Genomic DNA, 17,877 nt, shown 5'->3' with positions numbered 1-17,877 from the left:
GGTATAAGAGTAATTGTGGCTTCATAGAAGGAATTCGGTAGTGATCCATCTGTTTCAATTTTGTGGAATAGTTTGGATAATATTGGTATGAGGTCTTCTATGAAGGTCTGATAGAATTCTGCACTAAACCCACCTGGACCTGGGCTCTTTTTGGTTGGGAGACCTTTAATGACTACTTCTATTTCGTTAGGAGTTATGGGGTTGTTCAACTGGTTTATCTGTTCCTGATTTAACTTCGGTACCTGGTATCTGTTTAGGAAATTGTCCATTTCCTGTAGATTTTCAAGTTTTGTTGAATATAGGCTTTTATAGTAAGATCTGATGATTTTTTGAATTTCCTCTGAATCTGTAGTTATGTCTCCCTTTTCATTTCTGATTTTGTTAATTTGGAGACACTCTCTCTGTCCTCTCGTTAGTCTGGCTAAGGGTTTATCTATCTTGTTGATTTTCTCAAAGAACCAACTTTTGGTTCTGTTGATTCTTTCTATGGTCCTTTTTGTTTCTACTTGGTTGATTTCAGCTCTGAGTTTGATTATTTCCTGCCTTCTACTCCTCCTGGGTGTATTTGCTTCTTTTTGTTCTAGAGCTTTTAGGTGTGCTGTCAAGCTGCTGACATATGCTCTTTCCTGTTTCTTTCTGCAGGCACTCAGCGCTATGAGTTTTCCTCTTAGCACAGCTTTCATTGTGTCCCATAAGTTTGGGTATGTTGTACCTTCATTTTCATTAAATTCTAAAAAGTCTTTAATTTCTTTCTTTATTTCTTCCTTGACCAGGTTATCATTGAGTAGAGCATTATTCAATTTCCACGAATATGTGGGCCTTCTTCCCTTATTGTTATTGAAGACCAGTTTTAGGCCGTGGTGGTCCGATAGCACGCATGGGATTATTTCTATGTTTCTGTACCTGTTGAGGCCCGTTTTTTGACCAATTATATGGTCAATTTTGGAGAAAGTACCATGAGGTTGTGAGAAGAAGGTATATCCTTTTGCTTTAGGATAGAATGTTGTATAAATATCTGTTAAGTCCATTTGGCTCATGACTTCTCTTAGTCTGTCTACGTCTCTGTTTAAGTTCTGTTTCCATGATCTGTCCATTGATGAGAGTGGGGTGTTGAACTCTCCTACTATTATTGTGTGAGGTGCAATGTGTGTTTTGAGCTTTAGTAAGGTTTCTTTTACGTATGTAGGTGCCCTTGTATTTGGGGCATAGATATTTAGGATTGAGAGTTCATCTTGGTGGATTTTTCCTTTGATGAATATGAAGTGTCCTTCCTTATCTTTTTTGATGACTTTTAGTTGAAAATTGATTTTATTTGATATTAGAATGGCTACTCCAGCTTGCTTCTTCTGACCATTTGCTTGGAAAGTTGTTTTCCAGCCTTTCACTCTGAGGTAGTGTCTGTCTTTGTCTCTGAGGTGTGTTTCCTGTAGGCAGCAGAATGCAGGGTCCTCGTTGCATATCCAGTTTGTTAATCTATGTCTTTTTATTGGGGAGTTGAGGCCATTGATGTTGAGAGATATTAAGGAATAGTGATTATTGCTTCCTGTTATATTCATATTTGGATGTTAGGTTATGTTTGTGTGCTTTTCTTCTCTTTGTTTTGTTGCCAACACGATTAGTTTCTTGCTTCTTCTAGGGTATAGCTTGCCTCCTTATGTTGGGCTTTACCATTTATTATCCTTTGTAGTGCTGGATTTGTAGAAAGATATTGTGTAAATTTGGTTTTGTCATGGAATATCTTGGTTTCTCCATCTATGTTAATTGAGAGTTTTGCAGGATACAGTAACCTGGGCTGGCATTTGTGTTCTCTTAGGGTCTGTATGACATCAGTCCAGGATCTTCTGGCCTTCATAGTTTCTGGCGAAAAGTCTGGTGTGATTCTGATAGGTCTGCCTTTATATGTTACTTGACCTTTTTCCCTTACTGCTTTTAATATTCTTTCTTTATTTTGTGCGTTTGGTGTTTTGACTATTATGTGACGGGAGGTGTTTCTTTTCTGGTCCAATCTATTTGGAGTTCTGTAGGCTTCTTGTATGCCTATGGGTATCTCTTTTTTTAGGTTAGGGAAGTTTTCCTCTATGAATTTGTTGAAGACATTTACTGGTCCTTTGAGCTGGGAGTCTTCACTCTCTTCTATACCTATTATCCTTAGGTTTGATCTTCTCATTGAGTCCTGGATTTCCTGTATGTTTTAGACCAGTAGCTTTTTCCGCTTTTCATTATCTTTGACAGTTGAGTCAATGATTTCTATGGAATCTTCTGCTCCTGAGATTCTCTCTTCCATCTCTTGTATTCTGTTGGTGAAGCTTGTATCTACAGCTCCTTGTCTCTTCTTTTGGTTTTCTATATCCAGGGTTGTTTCCATGTGTTCTTTCTTGATTACTTCTATTTCCATTTTTAATTCCTTCAACTGTTTGATTGTGTTTTCCTGGAATTCTTTCAGGGATTTTTGTGTCTCCCCTCTATGGGCTTCTACTTGTTTATTTATGTTTTCCTAGAATTCTTTCAGGCATTTTTGCGATTCCTCTCTGTAGGCTTCTACTTGTTCTCTAAGGGAGTTCTTCACGTCTTTCTTGAAGTCCTCCAGCATCATGATCAAATATGATTTTGAAACTAGATCTTGCTTTTCTGGTGTGTTTGGATATTCCATGTTTGTTTTGATGGGAGAATTGGGCTCCGATGATGCCATGTAGTCTTGGTTTCTGTTGCTTGGGTTCCTGCACTTGCCTCTCGCCATCAGATTATCTCTAGTGTTACTTTGTTCTGCTATTTCTGACAGTGGCTACACTGCCCTATAAGCCTGTGTGTCAGGAGTGCTGTAGACCTGTTTTCCTGTTTTCTTTCAGCCAGTTATGGGGACAGAGTGTTCTGCTTTCGGGCGTGTAGTTTTTCCTCTCTACAGGTCTTCAGCTGTTCCTGTGGGCCTGTGTCTTGAGTTCACCAGGCAAGTCACTTGCAGCAGAAAAGTTGGTCTTACCTGTGGTCCCAATGTTCAAGTTCGCTCGCAGGGTGCTGCCCTCGAGCTCTATGTGGCGGCAGCAACCAGGAAGATCTGCACCGCCGTTTCCGGGAGCTTCAGTGCATCAGGGTTCCAGATGGCGTTTGGTGTTTTCCTCTGGCATCTGAGATGTGTGCAGAGTGCAGTCTCTTCTGGTTTCCCAGGCGTGTCTGCCTCTCTGAAGGTTTAGCTCTCCCTCCCACGGAATTTGGGTGCAGAGAACTGTTTATCTGGTCTGTTTCCTTCAGGTTCCGGCGGTGTCTCAGACGAAGCGGTCCTGCTGCTCCTGGGCCCTCCCCCACGGGAACCCAGAGGCCTTATACAGTTTCCCCTTGGGCCAGGGATGTGGGCAGGGGTGGGCAGTGTTGGTGGTCTCTTCTGCTCTGCAGCCTCAGGAGTGCCCACCTGACCAGGTGGTGGGGTCTCTCTCCCACGGGGTCTGGGAGCAGAGAGCTGCTGTGGGCCGGGATCCGCGGGTGTGGGACTCCCAGTAAACACAGGAGGTGCCCGGTCCTAGAGGAATTCTGCCTCTGTGTGTCCCGAGTTCACCAGGCAGGTCTCTTGCAGCAGAAAAGTTGGTCTTACCTGTGGTCCCGAGGCTCAAGTTCGCTCGAGGGGTGCTGTCCACGAGCTCTCTGAAGAGCTCGTTTTATTTTCCAATCTGCTTTTATACCACTTTAATTACATGCAGAATAATAAGATCAGTTCTGGGTCAAGTAACAAGCAAGGCTCCTGTGAACACCTTTCTTTGGGTCAGGATGACCAAAGCAAAAGGAAGGCTATGTATACTTCTGCTGAGCCTGCTCGAGCTTTGCATTAACTCAAATGAAAATGTTCTTAATCAGGGTCCATTTCCTGAGCCTCAGCCCAAAGCCAGATTCCTGCCCTGGACTGATAAAGTCAGATTCCTGCCAAGTGTCTAGAAGGGAAGCAAGTGGCCCCAAAAGGCTCTCTACACCAATGACAGTGTCATCCACTGTCTGTGGGGTTATATTTATACCCTTTCCAAACATCACATGTCCTCTTCAAGCATCTGCTCTAACAAAACATCACATGCTCTTTTCCAGGCTTCCAGAATAACACCATGTGCTTGTTCTCAACAAAAGAACATCCTCTCATAAGATAGTTTCCAGAAGAACATCACATGATACAACTGAGTCTTCAACAAAACCAGAAATTTTCACTTCACTTATCGGCCAGCTAGCTTAACCAAACCAACATGCCAAGGTCCCAATGAGAAACTTTGTCCCAATACCAAGGATAGATGACTTCTGAGTTATGATATCTGAGGTTAACTGCTGGTCCACACTTGCATGTGTGTGTGTGCATGCACGCACACACGTGTATACACACACACACACACACACACACTCATAAAAACAATAATTTAATGAAACAAACAACTTGAGGTCAAATCATTGGTCCAAGCTGGTAGCCTGTGCTCTACTTGAGACAGCTTTTCAGCCTGGTTCTGCTTTTTTTTTTTTTTTTTAAGAATTATTCATTTATTTTTTTATGTATGTGAGTACATAGTCAATGTCTTCATTCACCAGAAGAGGGCATCAGACCCCATTACATATGGTTGTGAATCACCAGGTGGTTGCTGGGAATTGAACTCAGGACCTCTAGAGGAGCAGTCAGTCTTCTGAACCACTGAGCCACCTCTCCAGTCCCCTGGTTCTGCTTTCTTTCTGAGTCCGCTTTCTCGTTTTCTGATTTACTTTCTCAATCTCTATGGAAATCTCTAGATCACCCTCTGTTTCTCTCTCCACATTCTGCTTGAGACAGTTTGCCAAGCAGTAATCTATCTCCATTCGAAAGAATTTTCTGTACAGCTCATCTCCTGCAGATCATTCTTTTATTTTACATATCAATCCAGTCATTTACTCCAGGTTTCCTGTTGACTATCCTATGTCTCAGCATCCTGTGGTCCCCAGCCTCTTGATTCTTAGGAGACAGTAAGCACACATTTTCTTTTAATGTTGCGAAGGGATTCAGAGATCTACCTATCTCTGTTAAGCACAGATGATAGCTGGTGTGGGACCTTGTTCTGAAATTACCATTTTCACCACACCTGAGCCAGCCTTGCTGTGTCCCAGGCTGACCTTGAACACAGGAATCTGTCTGCCTTTGTATCTTTCTGACAAGCTGGCTCATTAAGGCGGCTGCCTTTGTTTCTTTAGATTTGTGAAGCCTCTCATATAATTAATAGTGCATCCTTACTTTTTGCATAGTTGAGAAATCATATATTTTGAACTCATGTTTTTAGAGCTCTTTCCCACACTCTTGAGGGATGTCCTGAAGGCCCCAGCATTTACTATTTTGCTGAGACATTAGCCACATCTTGGCCTCTTGGACTCCTGCTCTTTGATTATCATGGAGTCATTAATATTAACAAGGGAGAACATTTCTTAAAGGATGAATGTAAAATATGTACATCGTAATACAAACAAGGCTTATGCACATTGCAGCCAGCAACACTCATGCAGGCTCACACCTGCAGATCCCATCCTAGGGGCATTGAAAGAACCTAGCTCAAGTCTCAGGATGGCGCACCCCAGGAAACACCGATCCTGGATGAGCCCCCAGATGAAAGATCCCCGAAGAGAGACCCTTATTCAAGTCTCGGGAAATCTCGGACCCCAGACACAGAGAGACCATTTTGGATGTAATAAGCAAAGGCGAGGTTTATTACGGAGATCTATTACGGAGATCTCCGGGCTGACATGTATCCTGCGCAGGAGACAGAGGTGTCGACCCCGAAACTCAAAAGTCAGGGGTTTATATAGGGAAAGCTAGGGGGTTTGGTGCGGTTACACACAATTGGCTAATTTCTGGCGCAGCTATAAGTGATTGGCTCATTCAAACATGGCAGTGAGATTACAGCACAGCAGAAGAGTACATGCTGACTGGGGCATTCAGGTTTTTAGAAGCCAGGGGCTTATCAGGGTTTGAAGGACATCTGGTTAAAGTGTGACTCTGAGTAAGCTGGGGGAGGTGCCCTCCTGCCAAATGGTTTATGAGTCAGTCTTGATAGCTTGGGCTGGTTCCTGCATTCCTTTTCTTTATCTTTATGGCCTGTCAGTCCTGGCTGCAGGGCGGGCCCCGCCCTGCCTGGACAGTGTTTAGCCCTGAGTCTGTGGATTTTGAAACTTATTCTTTTAATTTTATATTTTTAAACCCTAAATCTGTATAATTTTCCTTTCAGCATGAACCCTGTCAATCTGTCCCCACCAAGGCCATGCCAGACCCAGTCCTGCAAAATATAATCACATTTTTTCAAAGCAAGTATTGAAAGACCCCCGGTGTGGGGAGACCCTCACTCAAGTCTCAGGATGTTGTGACTCCACAAGAACTCACGCAAGACCGTCCTTGGTGTAATCACATGAGGTTTATCGATAGGAACCAGTACACTGGGGTTGAGACTCGTATCCCACGCAGGGGCACAGGAGTTCGACCCCGAGTAGCTGGGAGAAGGGGTATTTAAAGGAAGAAGCCGCAACCCAAGGGGTCAGGGACGGCATCATTGGAAAATGTGAAATATCATAAAGAGAAGCTTCCTGTTTCTCAAGATTGTTTTTAGGATTGTAATCTAACTTTATGGTCAGCTAGTTCCTGGGAGAAGCTTTCTGTTATCTTTACTAGGTCGGGAATCTCATATCTAAGGGAAGCCTTATCTTTAAGCCCTTTTATCTAGTTTCTGGGAGAGCAGGCTCAGGAAATGTGACCTTTTACCTACTTACAGGTAGAGAGCAGGGTTTGGAATTTGAGGTATTTAGGGCTTCTTAGGGGTGAGATAGCATTTCTAAACTTCTGACTTATTGGCTGTATTTTTTATTCTTTCAGTATAAGCCTTAGATAGTAAAGGGTATGCTGCTTGCCCAACGTGGGATGTTATGTCATTTCCCTTCCTTTTACTATGGGAACAGTAGAATTTTTAGGCAATCTGAGAAGCTGAAGAAAATTTTCTAGAGCAAACTTTAAATTTATGAAGAAAGGTTTGAAGGTTACTTACTTAAGTTAGAATGTGTAGAACTTTGTCTAAAATAGCCTAGTAAGTGTCATTTCCTGTTTACAGACACTACAGAGCAGGAAGGAAAGAGAAAGATTCTATTTGCTTTGTTACACAAGAATATGAGCTAATCAGAAGCACATGAGGCCTGGCAAGTGACTAATCAGTTTGACTGTAGAATGGAACCGCTTGCAGGGCTACCATGTTGTGCACCTCCAGGGATCATCACTGGCACTGGTGTGTGTAAAGGAACTCCTGGACTTACGTAGCAAATTGTGAACAACCCAATACTGAAGACTTGATCCTAAAGGTGTTTAAAGGTTTCTAAGACACTACAGAAACACCAATATGAGGGAGGTACTTGTTCCCTTCCCAGGAAAGCAAACAGACCTGTAAATTAAAAGATTAAATGGTGCCTCTGTGACCGTCATCCCAAAGTAACTATATTGGCTTTGGGGCTGGAAGGGAGGCAGAGCAGGTCACTCAGACACGAAGTGGATATTCTTTCACTAATACAAGCTGAAGCACAAAGCTGTCATGCAGACAGATGAGGTACAGCACTCCAGTTCAAAATCTTTTCATAAATGGGCACATGATGACTTGTCTGAATCCTTTAGCATATACCAGTTTATATTCAAATGACCCGCATGAATTCTCTTCCCTTCTTATTACATATTCATGAGACACACCATCAGCATTGAATGAGAGCCAAGCAGGAAGAGAAAAATCCCATCACACCAAGGAGACAATTTCCTTGGTTAGTGCAATCAGACCATGGAACCACATTCATATCAAGTAGCTAATAAGCTTCATTCAGTCTGGGATCAAAATTAGATACAAAATGAATTTCTGGCAAGTCACAAAAGTTTATTTTTACAAAAATTTATTGCAGGCTTTTCAAAAATCCACTTAGTTGGTATTCGATCAAGATGAATGAGATAAACGTGATTCCTAAAGTCATATTTTACAAACTTGATTTCTAAAATCTCAGTGAACCATGTTTTATTAGGCTTTGTGTAAGTAACAGGCAATGTCTGTCTGTCTGTCTGTCTGTCTGTCTGTCTCTCTCTCTCTCTCTCTCTACTGGGAAAGGTGCAAATATAACTTGCTAATACACTTACTTATCAAGACAGATCATTTAAGGCCAAATTACCTTGTGGCTTAAGAGGGAATGACAAGAGGAAATAGAGAGATTAGTACCACTTTGTTTTTAGTGTGATGGCAGGGACTGGTGACATGAGGAGAGTTTTCCACATGAACCATGAGGTCCACCAAGGAAGCTGCTTTGAAGAAACACATGCCTAGGCCACAGTTCTGGAAGTGCTGAGTTTGAAGGACTAGGAGGCAGCTAGAAATGAATTGAAGGACCAGGAAAAATTCAGACCCCCTAACAGAGTAGAGCCAAAAATCTTGGTTAGCCAGTTCAGTGACTCTGTTCCAGGAACTTGACTAACCATAGAACTGATGATTAAACCAGTCTCTCCCGGGTATCTGACCATAAAGTTAGATTAAAATCTTAAAGAACAATCTTGAGAAACAGGAAGCTTCTCTTTGTGATTTTTCACTGGTATTATCAACATTTTCCAATGACGCCATCCCTAGCCCCTTGGGTTGTGGTTTCTTCCTTTAAATACCCCTTCTCCCAGCTACTTGGGGTCGGACTCCTCTACCCCTGCATGGAATATGAGTCTCAACCCCAGTGCACTGGTTCCTATCAATAAACCTTGTGTGATTACAGCAAGGACGGTCTCACGTGAGTTCTTGGGGGGTCGCATCATCCCAAGACTTGAGTGAGGGTCTCCCCACTTCGGGGGTCTTTCAGAATGTTACTAAAAGTACCTACATGTAATTACAGACTAGCCAACTTTGCACCTTACCAAGGAAGGTGTTAAGATCAGGGCTGGGCTTGGAGTATACATAGCATAGCTGGAAGAGGGCATGCGAGCATGCACAAGGCCTTGGGTTCCATTTTTAGCACAGCATAGTAATACAGACTTTTAATACCAGCTCTTAGGAGGTAGAGGCAAAAGTATCTGAAAGTTGGGGCCATCCTCAGCCATGTAGGGAGTTCTAGGTCTGCCTGTGCTACATAAAATTCTAACTCAAACAATACCAGGGTTGCTAGCTTTTTAGTGATTCCTCACTGGGGCCAACTTAATTGGGGCCACATTTACTCAGTTGCAAAGGCAGAATGAAAAGAAACAAAAATGAAAATGGCTTGGTTTAAGCCCATAAACTCCATGAAGGTAGAGAGAAGGTAGATTTTGGTTGCTGCTCTGTCTCCAGCATCTAGCTCAATGTCTGGCATAACTACCTTCTCTGTGTTTCCCATCTTACCTTTCCCATGAGCTGAAACATTACACAGTTCAAAGATGAATAAGTCATAAAACAGTGTATCAGGTCCACTATTTAGACAATAAATCAAATGGAAAGGGCCTCCACATTTTTAGCTACCCTTGGGGCAACAACAAGCTCAGTGAGCTTTCAAACCATGTGACTTGGGTGATTTCACTTTTTATCTTCCTCTCAGGGCTGTGATAGCTAAAGGTCACAAACATAGAAACTTGGCATAGTGTTTGGCTCACAGTGTGGACGATCCAAAGAGACTTGAGGGTTTCCAGTGTAGCTCAGCAATGAGCATTACTGTGCATGCACAAAGCCCTGGGTTCAACATGCAGCCACAAAAAAACTAGAACCCATAAAAGCCGGCAAACTGTGGGAAATAGTGCAGGAGGATATAGATTCTTGTTATGTGGACAGGAATTCAAAGCCACAGTAAAATCTTTGGGATTTTCATGTCAAAACAGACTGTCAGAATTGCAAACAAATGTAGATTGTACAGAAATAAGTCTTTTGATGGTTTACAGAGGGAAAAAGAAACCCTGAAAATCCAGCTTTCAACACTTCACACATTTATTTAAAACAAGATATTTAGGTTTAAAATAGTACCAAGTCATTAAGCCCCAGTGTTTAGACACTTCTTTTCATTACATATCTTAATGTAATTTAGAGAAGTGCTTTTCATATATGTTTTAATACATGGCCCCCAGGTCTGTGACATCAGCATCACCTGGGAATTTGTTTCAAATGTAAATTGAGTCACAGTACACATCTTAAGTTAGTGACTGAGGATTTGAGAACCTTCCAGACAATGAACATAAGAGAAACTCTGACTTAAGATGGGGGAAAGTAACAGGTTTGGCGTTGGAGAAATGGTTCAGACATTTAAAGCACACACTGCTCTTGCAAAGGACCTGGGTTTGGTTCCCAGCACTGATTTCAAGTGGTTCATAAAAGTCAGTAACTCAAGCTCCAAAGAAGCCAATATCTCTGGCCTCTGCAGGTACATGAACGCACTCGAGCACACACACACACACACACACACACACACACACACACACACACACACACAGAGAGAGACACAAATTTGTTCATAGAAGGCTGAATTCAACTTTCCAGACACCTGCTACAGTATATTAGAATGGAGATACCCACATCATGCTTTCAGTCAGCTGCTCATCCATCCATCCAACTAGTAAACATGCAAGCCACTGAGTATCATTTAAGGCTAACTTCCTTTTAAAAAAAAGTCCTGAAATACTGATCTTGTAAGGAAATGTGTTAATCACTGACTTTTAGCACATTCAAGTCTTTGCTTCTCAGTTTAGTCAACTAACATATAATTTAGTAAAATATAAATGTTTGGTAATAAAAATATTATCATCACCAAATTTAAGTTTAACCTCAAAATATAAACAATAAAAAAATAAGACTAAAGATATATAGTACAAAGGCACAAGCTTGCTTTTCTTAGTAATATATGACATTCTAAGAAAGACATACATTTGGTTGTATGTTCTAGGTAACAGCTTTCAGATGCAGAGTTGTGCAAATCTTAAAACTATGGAGTTCTCAACCAGACACCCTGAGAAGGGAGAGGTGACTTTAAGGCAGAGAGTTCTGCCAGTGAGGGAGACTGGTCGTCCACTCTTGCAGCCTTTGGCCATGAGCTGAGGAAGCTGAGAGGGTCTACACAATCATCATCCATTCTACAGCCATCGGTAGCCTGAGATAATATTTTGCCTAAACACTAACACTTATCCAAAAGAAAGAAGTTTGACTTAAATATATATATATTATGCAATATATTATATATGTATGTATATATGTATAAGAAACAGAAGCCAGGTGTGATGTAATATACCTAAATGAATACAACTTGGGAAGCTGAGGCAGGAGGATTGCCATAAGTTCAAGGCCAGCACAGATAAGACCCTGTCTCAAAACAAACAAGTACACACACACACGTACACACACACGCAGGGCGGGGTGGAGGGGCGAGAGAGAAATAATGAGAATCTACGCATATCATCTCCTAGTCTGGAACACTAAATGGCAGGGTGCTGATGACCTCGCCAGACTCGGTGACGATAGCATCATAGACCCAGCGCCGGTTGCACCGGCACTCCGGCCCACACTTGTTGGAGTTGCACTTGGGACACGGGTAGAAGCATCCCAGGCAGTTCTTCTCCAGGCAGTCACACAAGTCCACATCGTTACAGATCAGCCTGCCATTTTTGTCGTACTTCTTCATCACCCTGAAGAGAAAAAAATAATGCTGCAAGTGAGCTAGCACTGCTGTCCTCCCCGTGTGAGGAGTCGATGCACAGTGTGTCACACGACTGAACCTACTCTCAGAGAATGGCATCCCAGGCATTATCAGAAACAGTTGGAAGCATACAATGGCCTCAGTCACAGGCACTGGGGTCGTCAGCCAGGAAGGGCAGCCAGGACTGTTGCTGAGAGCAACTGAGTTGTCCAGCATTTCTGGAGCATCTACTCATCCATCTAAAAGCACTGGAATGGCTAGCTGAAGCTTCCTGATGAAACAGTTCTACATTTCCCTCTGAAGTACCAGCATGTTGATGGTGTTTTCCTGCTGGGGAGGGGGGCCCTGCAAATATCATAACCAGCAGAATGACAATCCCCATGAGGCAAGCTCAGTAGCTTCAGGGTTCAGCACAGCTCAGTAGTCAGTGTTTGCTCAAACTTCTAGAGTCTGACACTGGGCAGGTTTTTTTAAGGTGTATTTAAGTAAATTACAGTTTGGAAAAGAAAGTTTTCCAGTGTAACATAATCTCACGTGTACAATAAATTTTTTTTGGTTCTTTTTTTCAGAGCTGGGGACCAAACCCAGTACAATAAATTTTAAGACATAATTGCATGAAAATTCTTTTCAAAGTACATTACCTCTTCCTCAAAGATAGACTACATGTGTAGGGCCTGGAGGAGGATCTAGTGTGGTCTGTCATACAGATTGTGCAAAGGCTATAACCCATACCTAGTCCTATTGGTAACGGTGGGGGAGATGTGACCTAGTCCTACAGAGCCATTCTGCTTGTGGGGACAGGAACCAGGTATGGTCTGGCCATAGAGATAGTGAAGAGGTCATCAGGCTATTAACCACATCCACTCCCAGCACTGTCGATGGAAAACAGGTATTACAGCCCTTCCATTTTGGAGAGAACCATGTTTAAAATTCCTGGTTTCCCTACACTTATCTGTGAGCACAAGAGCATCACGCCCTTCATATTTTTTTCTACTAATTTTGTACTCCTTTTCTCTCTTAAAAGTACTCTAGCAAAAACTACCTTTTCTTAATGACTCAAGATGAAGCTTGTAAGTTACTATACTGTAATCATTAAAGGAAGGGGGAGGGGCTGTTGGCAAAGGTTTCGGGTGGGGTGCCTGTTCGTTTATGACTATGTTACCCCCAGTGTGGATAAAGAACGACAGAGGAAGCAGAGGTCTGCATTTTAAGGGCCCACTAAAGGTTCAGTACCAGGGGGAGGCACCGAATGCAGTCTTTAGATCCCCACACTTTCTCTGTCCAACTCTACAGCATTCCTATGAATAAAAAGACTTACAAGAACTTTACCACACACTCGAAACTAAACCACTTTCCTTACATCCTTCAAAACAGATCTGCTTCTGAGCCTTGGGAGCAGCTTGTATCACTTATCGCCATGAGCTCCGAAGGCTGGAACCGCACTCTGTGGTCACAGTGGGTACTTTTGCAACCTTTGTGCTCAACCATAACCCCTCCTCTCCTCCTGTTCAGTTGAAGTTGCATACTTTCTTCCTTTCCTCCTTTCCTAGAAAAGGAAGGAAGGGCGAGGTATGCAACGGCTTACATCATCACCGTGCGCCAGGCGTGGGCCACTGCTCGGGCTTTCTCTCTGTTCCCAGCATTCTCTCTTCCTTTCTGTTCTCTGAGATACCCCTTTCTCTGCCCTGTCTGCCTCTACCCCTTCTCCGGGCCCTCACGCCTCTCCCTTACCCCAGTAAACACCCTTTATACCAGATCTTTTGCATAGTGTATATACTCAGGGGCATACCTTGCCACATATTTCATAACAGCCTTGTAATCAGACATTATCAGGAATACCTTTTAATTAAGACATTTTTAATGTATTTGAACTTATCAACCGTTTCCTTATGGTTTGCGATATATATGATTTTAAAAATTATACATGTATATATGATTTTTTAAAATTATATGTATGTTATATGTGTATGTATATATTTTTTAAATTATGCATGTATGAGACTGGAGAGAAAGCTCAGTGGTTAATTAAGAGCACATCCTGTTCTTCCACAGGACTTGAGTTGAGTTCTCAGATAGCATCTACCTTGGATGGCTCACAACCACCTGTAGCTCTAGTTTCAGGGGGATCTGATGCCTCTGACCTGGCCTCTATGGGCACTGGCACTCATACCTTCACAGAGTTAAAAACAATACATTCAAATCATTTTTGTTTGGTTGTAAAAAAAAAAAAAACCAAGTACTTTATTGTATTGCCACTTTTCCTTAATGAGAATTAACTAAAATTTTATTTTAAAAATAATTATATAAGATCAGCACAACTATATATATATTTATGCATAAAATGAGGGAGGAGAAAGTATAATCAAGGTATGTGTATGAGAAAACAATCTAGTTCTATAGATTCTAGTGCTGGGATTAAAGGCATGTGCCACCACTGCTTTTCCGTTTTTGTCTGTCTGTCTTTCTGTCTGTTTGTCTTCCAGACAGGGTTTCTCTGTGTAGCCCTGGCTGTCCTGAAACTTGCTCTGTAGACCAGGTTGGTCTTGAACTCAGAGATCCACCTGCTTCTGCTTCCTGAGTTCTGGAATTAAAGGCGTGTGTCACCATCGCCCAGCTGAGGAAAGAATCTATTTTCGATAAAAGGAGTTAAAAAAAAATTGGCATCCTACCAATGGCTTATGTCACCACCTTTGAAACATTTGAAAATCTCAAAATTTATGCTCAGTCTTCACTCCTCCTATTTCATATAAATTATTTTGTGTGTGTGTGTGTGTGTGTGTGTGTGTGTGTGTGTGTGTGTGTGTGAAAGCAATGCCATGTGTATGGAGACCCCCTTCCCCAAAGCCAGAAAATGGTGTCGGAGTCCCTAAATTCCCTACATTTACAGGCAGTTGTGAGCTGCCCAAGCTTCCTCAGCCCTGAGCCTTTCTTCCAGCTCCCGACATTATAATGTTTTCCTTGTCAAGCTGAAGGTGGAAGCTAGGGCCTTGTGCATGCTAGGCATGTGACCCATCACTGAGCTACGCCTCCAGGAACTGTTGATCCCTGTGCATTAACAATGGTTGAATTTAGTGATAGCATGGTACCCACTCTTACAATTACATGATTTTTCCTTTTAATGATGTTTCTTTGTTATATTCAGTCAACTTTTCTACTAAAAACATTGTTTTAGTACAAAACCCTTTTTAAAAAGGTGATTTTTAGTTTGAGATTTAGAGACATCCTCCCCCACTCCGCACCCACACAGTTTCCCTAAGTAACCCAAGCTGTCTTTGAACTTGCGATCTTTCTGCCTCTGCACCCAAGTGCTGCCATTCCAGGAATGTGCCACTACACCCTGCTCTCAACCTGTTTCTTAAAGATGCTAACAACTAGGGTGGTAGTGTACTATAGAAGAAAAAAGAAATCTTTTTTTGAAAATTTTAACCTTTAGTTACTTTGCGGTAAAATCAAGAACACATGCAATCTATGAATTTCGTAACTTATCCCATCAGTCAAATGTGTCATGGTCTTACTTGTACTTCACAGAAAAATACTCATTCATCTTCGACATTCGTGCTTTCTTTTTCTGCTGCCTCGTCTCGGGGTTAAAATCTGCCACCTGAGGTCCAGGGTTTTGAAATGCCAAGCACTTTAGCTGCCGTTCTATCTGTTGCTGTGAAATGAATAAAGTGTTTTAGTAGCTGTGTTCATTTTACATTTCTTCAAAACCGACTGTCTATGGTTTCTATCAAACCATAGCAAGGAAGTATTCTGTTTTATAAGAGAGAATCTAGAGTTCCATCTGACTGAGTTTCAAAAGACAATTTCTCAAATCAGGCTCTTCCTTCCAAAGACAGGGTATAAAGGGCATGTAACAAAAGTGTGGAAAAGTGTCCAGAGGCAACAAAACACTTGCTTATCTGCGAGTCACCAACCAGCCTTGCAAACTTGACAGGGTGAACAACGGAACTATCTTTTCTTGGGCATAAGGACACAGCAGTAATGGTACTCCCACAACCATCACTGAGGAAACCCATTTACTATGTGTGATGATTTGAATATGCTTGGCCCAGAGACTGGCATTATTAGGAGGTGTGTGGCCTTATTGCAGTAGGTATGTCACTGTGGGTGTGGGCTTAAGACCTTTATCCTAGCTGCCTGGAAGTCAGTCTTCCACTAGCAGCCTTCAAATGAAGATGTAGAACTCTCAGCTCCTCCTGAACCATCCTGTCTGGATGCTGCCATGCTCCCATCATGACGATAATGGACTGAACCTTTGAACCTGTAAGCCAGCTCCAATTAAATGTCTTTATAAGAGATGCTTTGGTCAAAGTGTCTGTTCACAGCAGTAAAACCCTAACTAAGACACTATACTATGTCAAAGCCACGAGAAGCCACAGCACACACTGTCCTCCTCGCCTACCTCCGGCTTCTGAAATGGGTCTCAGAACTATGCTCTGTCCTGGGCTTCACACACCATCAGCTTTCAACAGATAGTGACACTGAGAGTTCACTCTCAATCAAAGTCAGATTTGAACAAGAGAAATCTTGCTAGGACAACTTTCTGGGGTGTTGGGGGAGATTTTCAAAAATCTTTGGGGGGATGTTTGTATTTACAAACAAAATGGGGCCTGATTGTGAAGACAAGAAACCAGATACTTCAACCAACATGGTGATGTGGTACTGGAGCTCAGTGGTTAAGAGCCCTGGCTGTTCTTGCAGAGGATGGGGTTCTATTCCCAGCACCCACATGGTGGCTCAAAACCATGTTACTCCAGTTTTAAGGGTCCCAATAGCCCCCTCTGGCTTTGCAGGCACCAGGCACATACACTTGGGATGCACAGTCATACATACCCAGTCAAACATTGATCTACACACAAAAATGAAATTGTGACTTTTTATTATTTCTATCCCTGTTTGTTTCTTTGAGACACTTTAGTGCATTGAACTCATTATGTAGCCAAGGCTAGCCTTGAACTTGTGGCAATTCTCCTGCCTCAGCATCTCAAGTGCTGAGGCTACAAGTGTGTATAACGTACATATCATAGGAAAAGAAATATTCAGGCTGGAGAGATGGCTCAGTGGTTAAGAGCACTGTCTGTTCTTCCAGAGGTCATGAGTTCAATCCCCAGCAAACATGTGGTGGTTCATAACCATCTGTAATTGGATCCAATGTCCTCTTCTGGTGTGTCAGCAACAGGATGCTCATATACATGAGGAAAAAAAATATTCTTCTGGATGATTTTAGGAGAAAACCTGGGTAGCCTGAAAGTTCACAGGCTAGAAATTTGATTCCTCGAAACAAAAAGGACATTTCCAAGGTAACAGGCTTTCCTCAGCTTAGCTAGTTTAATGGTAGTCCAGGTAGCCTATCTAGAATAATATAATAATATAAGCATTTCTGTAAAGTTTTATCCTGATGGGGTTTGTTTTACAGACTTACCCTATGCCACAGCTCTACACTTGGGTATGGCTATAAAAAGTGTAAACCAAGCACTTTCAAATGAAGATGAAACTAAGAATTTCCTACTAAGAAACTAAGAATGAATACAGCAGATGAGCCTACGGCTGCTCTTGGTTATATGCACTGTAAATTAAGAAAACTGCATAAATTCTTGCTTCTCTGGGCCTTAGCAGCTCACTTTTTGTTAAATAAGGGTAATAGTATCTTGTGGTAAGACTTGGGTGAATCAATCTACACAAAGTATTTAGAACAAAAGGCAAATTTGTTAACTAAATATAGACATTAGACTAGATTCTTTTCAAGTACTCTCTGCTGTGAAGACAAGACTTAGTGTTGCATAGAACACTGGGCTAAAACAAAGCAAAGAGGAAATTTGTCAGACAATCCCAATAGCTGGAGAGCAAAGTTCTTTCTTGGGACGTCCCGACCTCCTGACCTTCTGTCATGTCCACAGAGACCTCAGACATCCCATGTTAGAAACTCATCGAATAACATAGAATCATTAAATCTTTGTGCTATACCAGTTGCTTCTGTCCAATCTGACTGCTTTTCTCTGGAAACACATGGTTTGTGCGCTCCTCTTGAGTAGAGTTGTTCTTATGTGATGGTTCGGTCATTTTGACAACTATTAAAAAAATTGGAAAGAAATGAAGTGCATCAATGTTACACAGGCCAGGTTGTCATCTTAGGGCTGCCTTTTGATCTCTGTTCAGGTCTCCTTACTTTCAAAGCCTCACTCCATGAGAAAGCCTGGCTCCTTCTCCCCAGTCACGCTTAGCCTCCTGCATTTTATTCCCCTCAACTGTCCTAAT

At 42.1% G+C, this 17,877-nt stretch overlaps 1 protein-coding gene across 2 annotated transcripts in view; it reads right to left on the bottom strand.

Moving 5' to 3' along the window:
- Positions 1-9,905: 9,905 nt before the first annotated feature.
- Positions 9,906-17,877, bottom strand: part of Arl14epl (ADP ribosylation factor like GTPase 14 effector protein like) — a 30,974-nt gene continuing 23,002 nt past the window's right edge. For both annotated transcript variants that reach the window (XM_006254701.5, XM_006254700.5), the window contains exons 2-4: positions 17,587-17,690; positions 15,135-15,274; positions 9,906-11,608 (exon numbers count right to left, since the gene is read on the bottom strand). In XM_006254701.5, the coding sequence (XP_006254763.1) occupies positions 11,386-11,608; positions 15,135-15,274; positions 17,587-17,682 (459 nt within the window). In that variant the 5' untranslated portion in view covers positions 17,683-17,690 and the 3' untranslated portion in view covers positions 9,906-11,385. The remainder of the gene's footprint in view (positions 11,609-15,134; positions 15,275-17,586; positions 17,691-17,877) is intronic.

The sequence above is a fragment of the Rattus norvegicus genome, chromosome 18 (assembly GCF_036323735.1).
Source record: "Rattus norvegicus strain BN/NHsdMcwi chromosome 18, GRCr8, whole genome shotgun sequence".
NCBI classification, from domain to species: Eukaryota; Metazoa; Chordata; class Mammalia; order Rodentia; family Muridae; genus Rattus; species Rattus norvegicus.
This window is presented reverse-complemented; position numbering and strand designations above follow the sequence as displayed.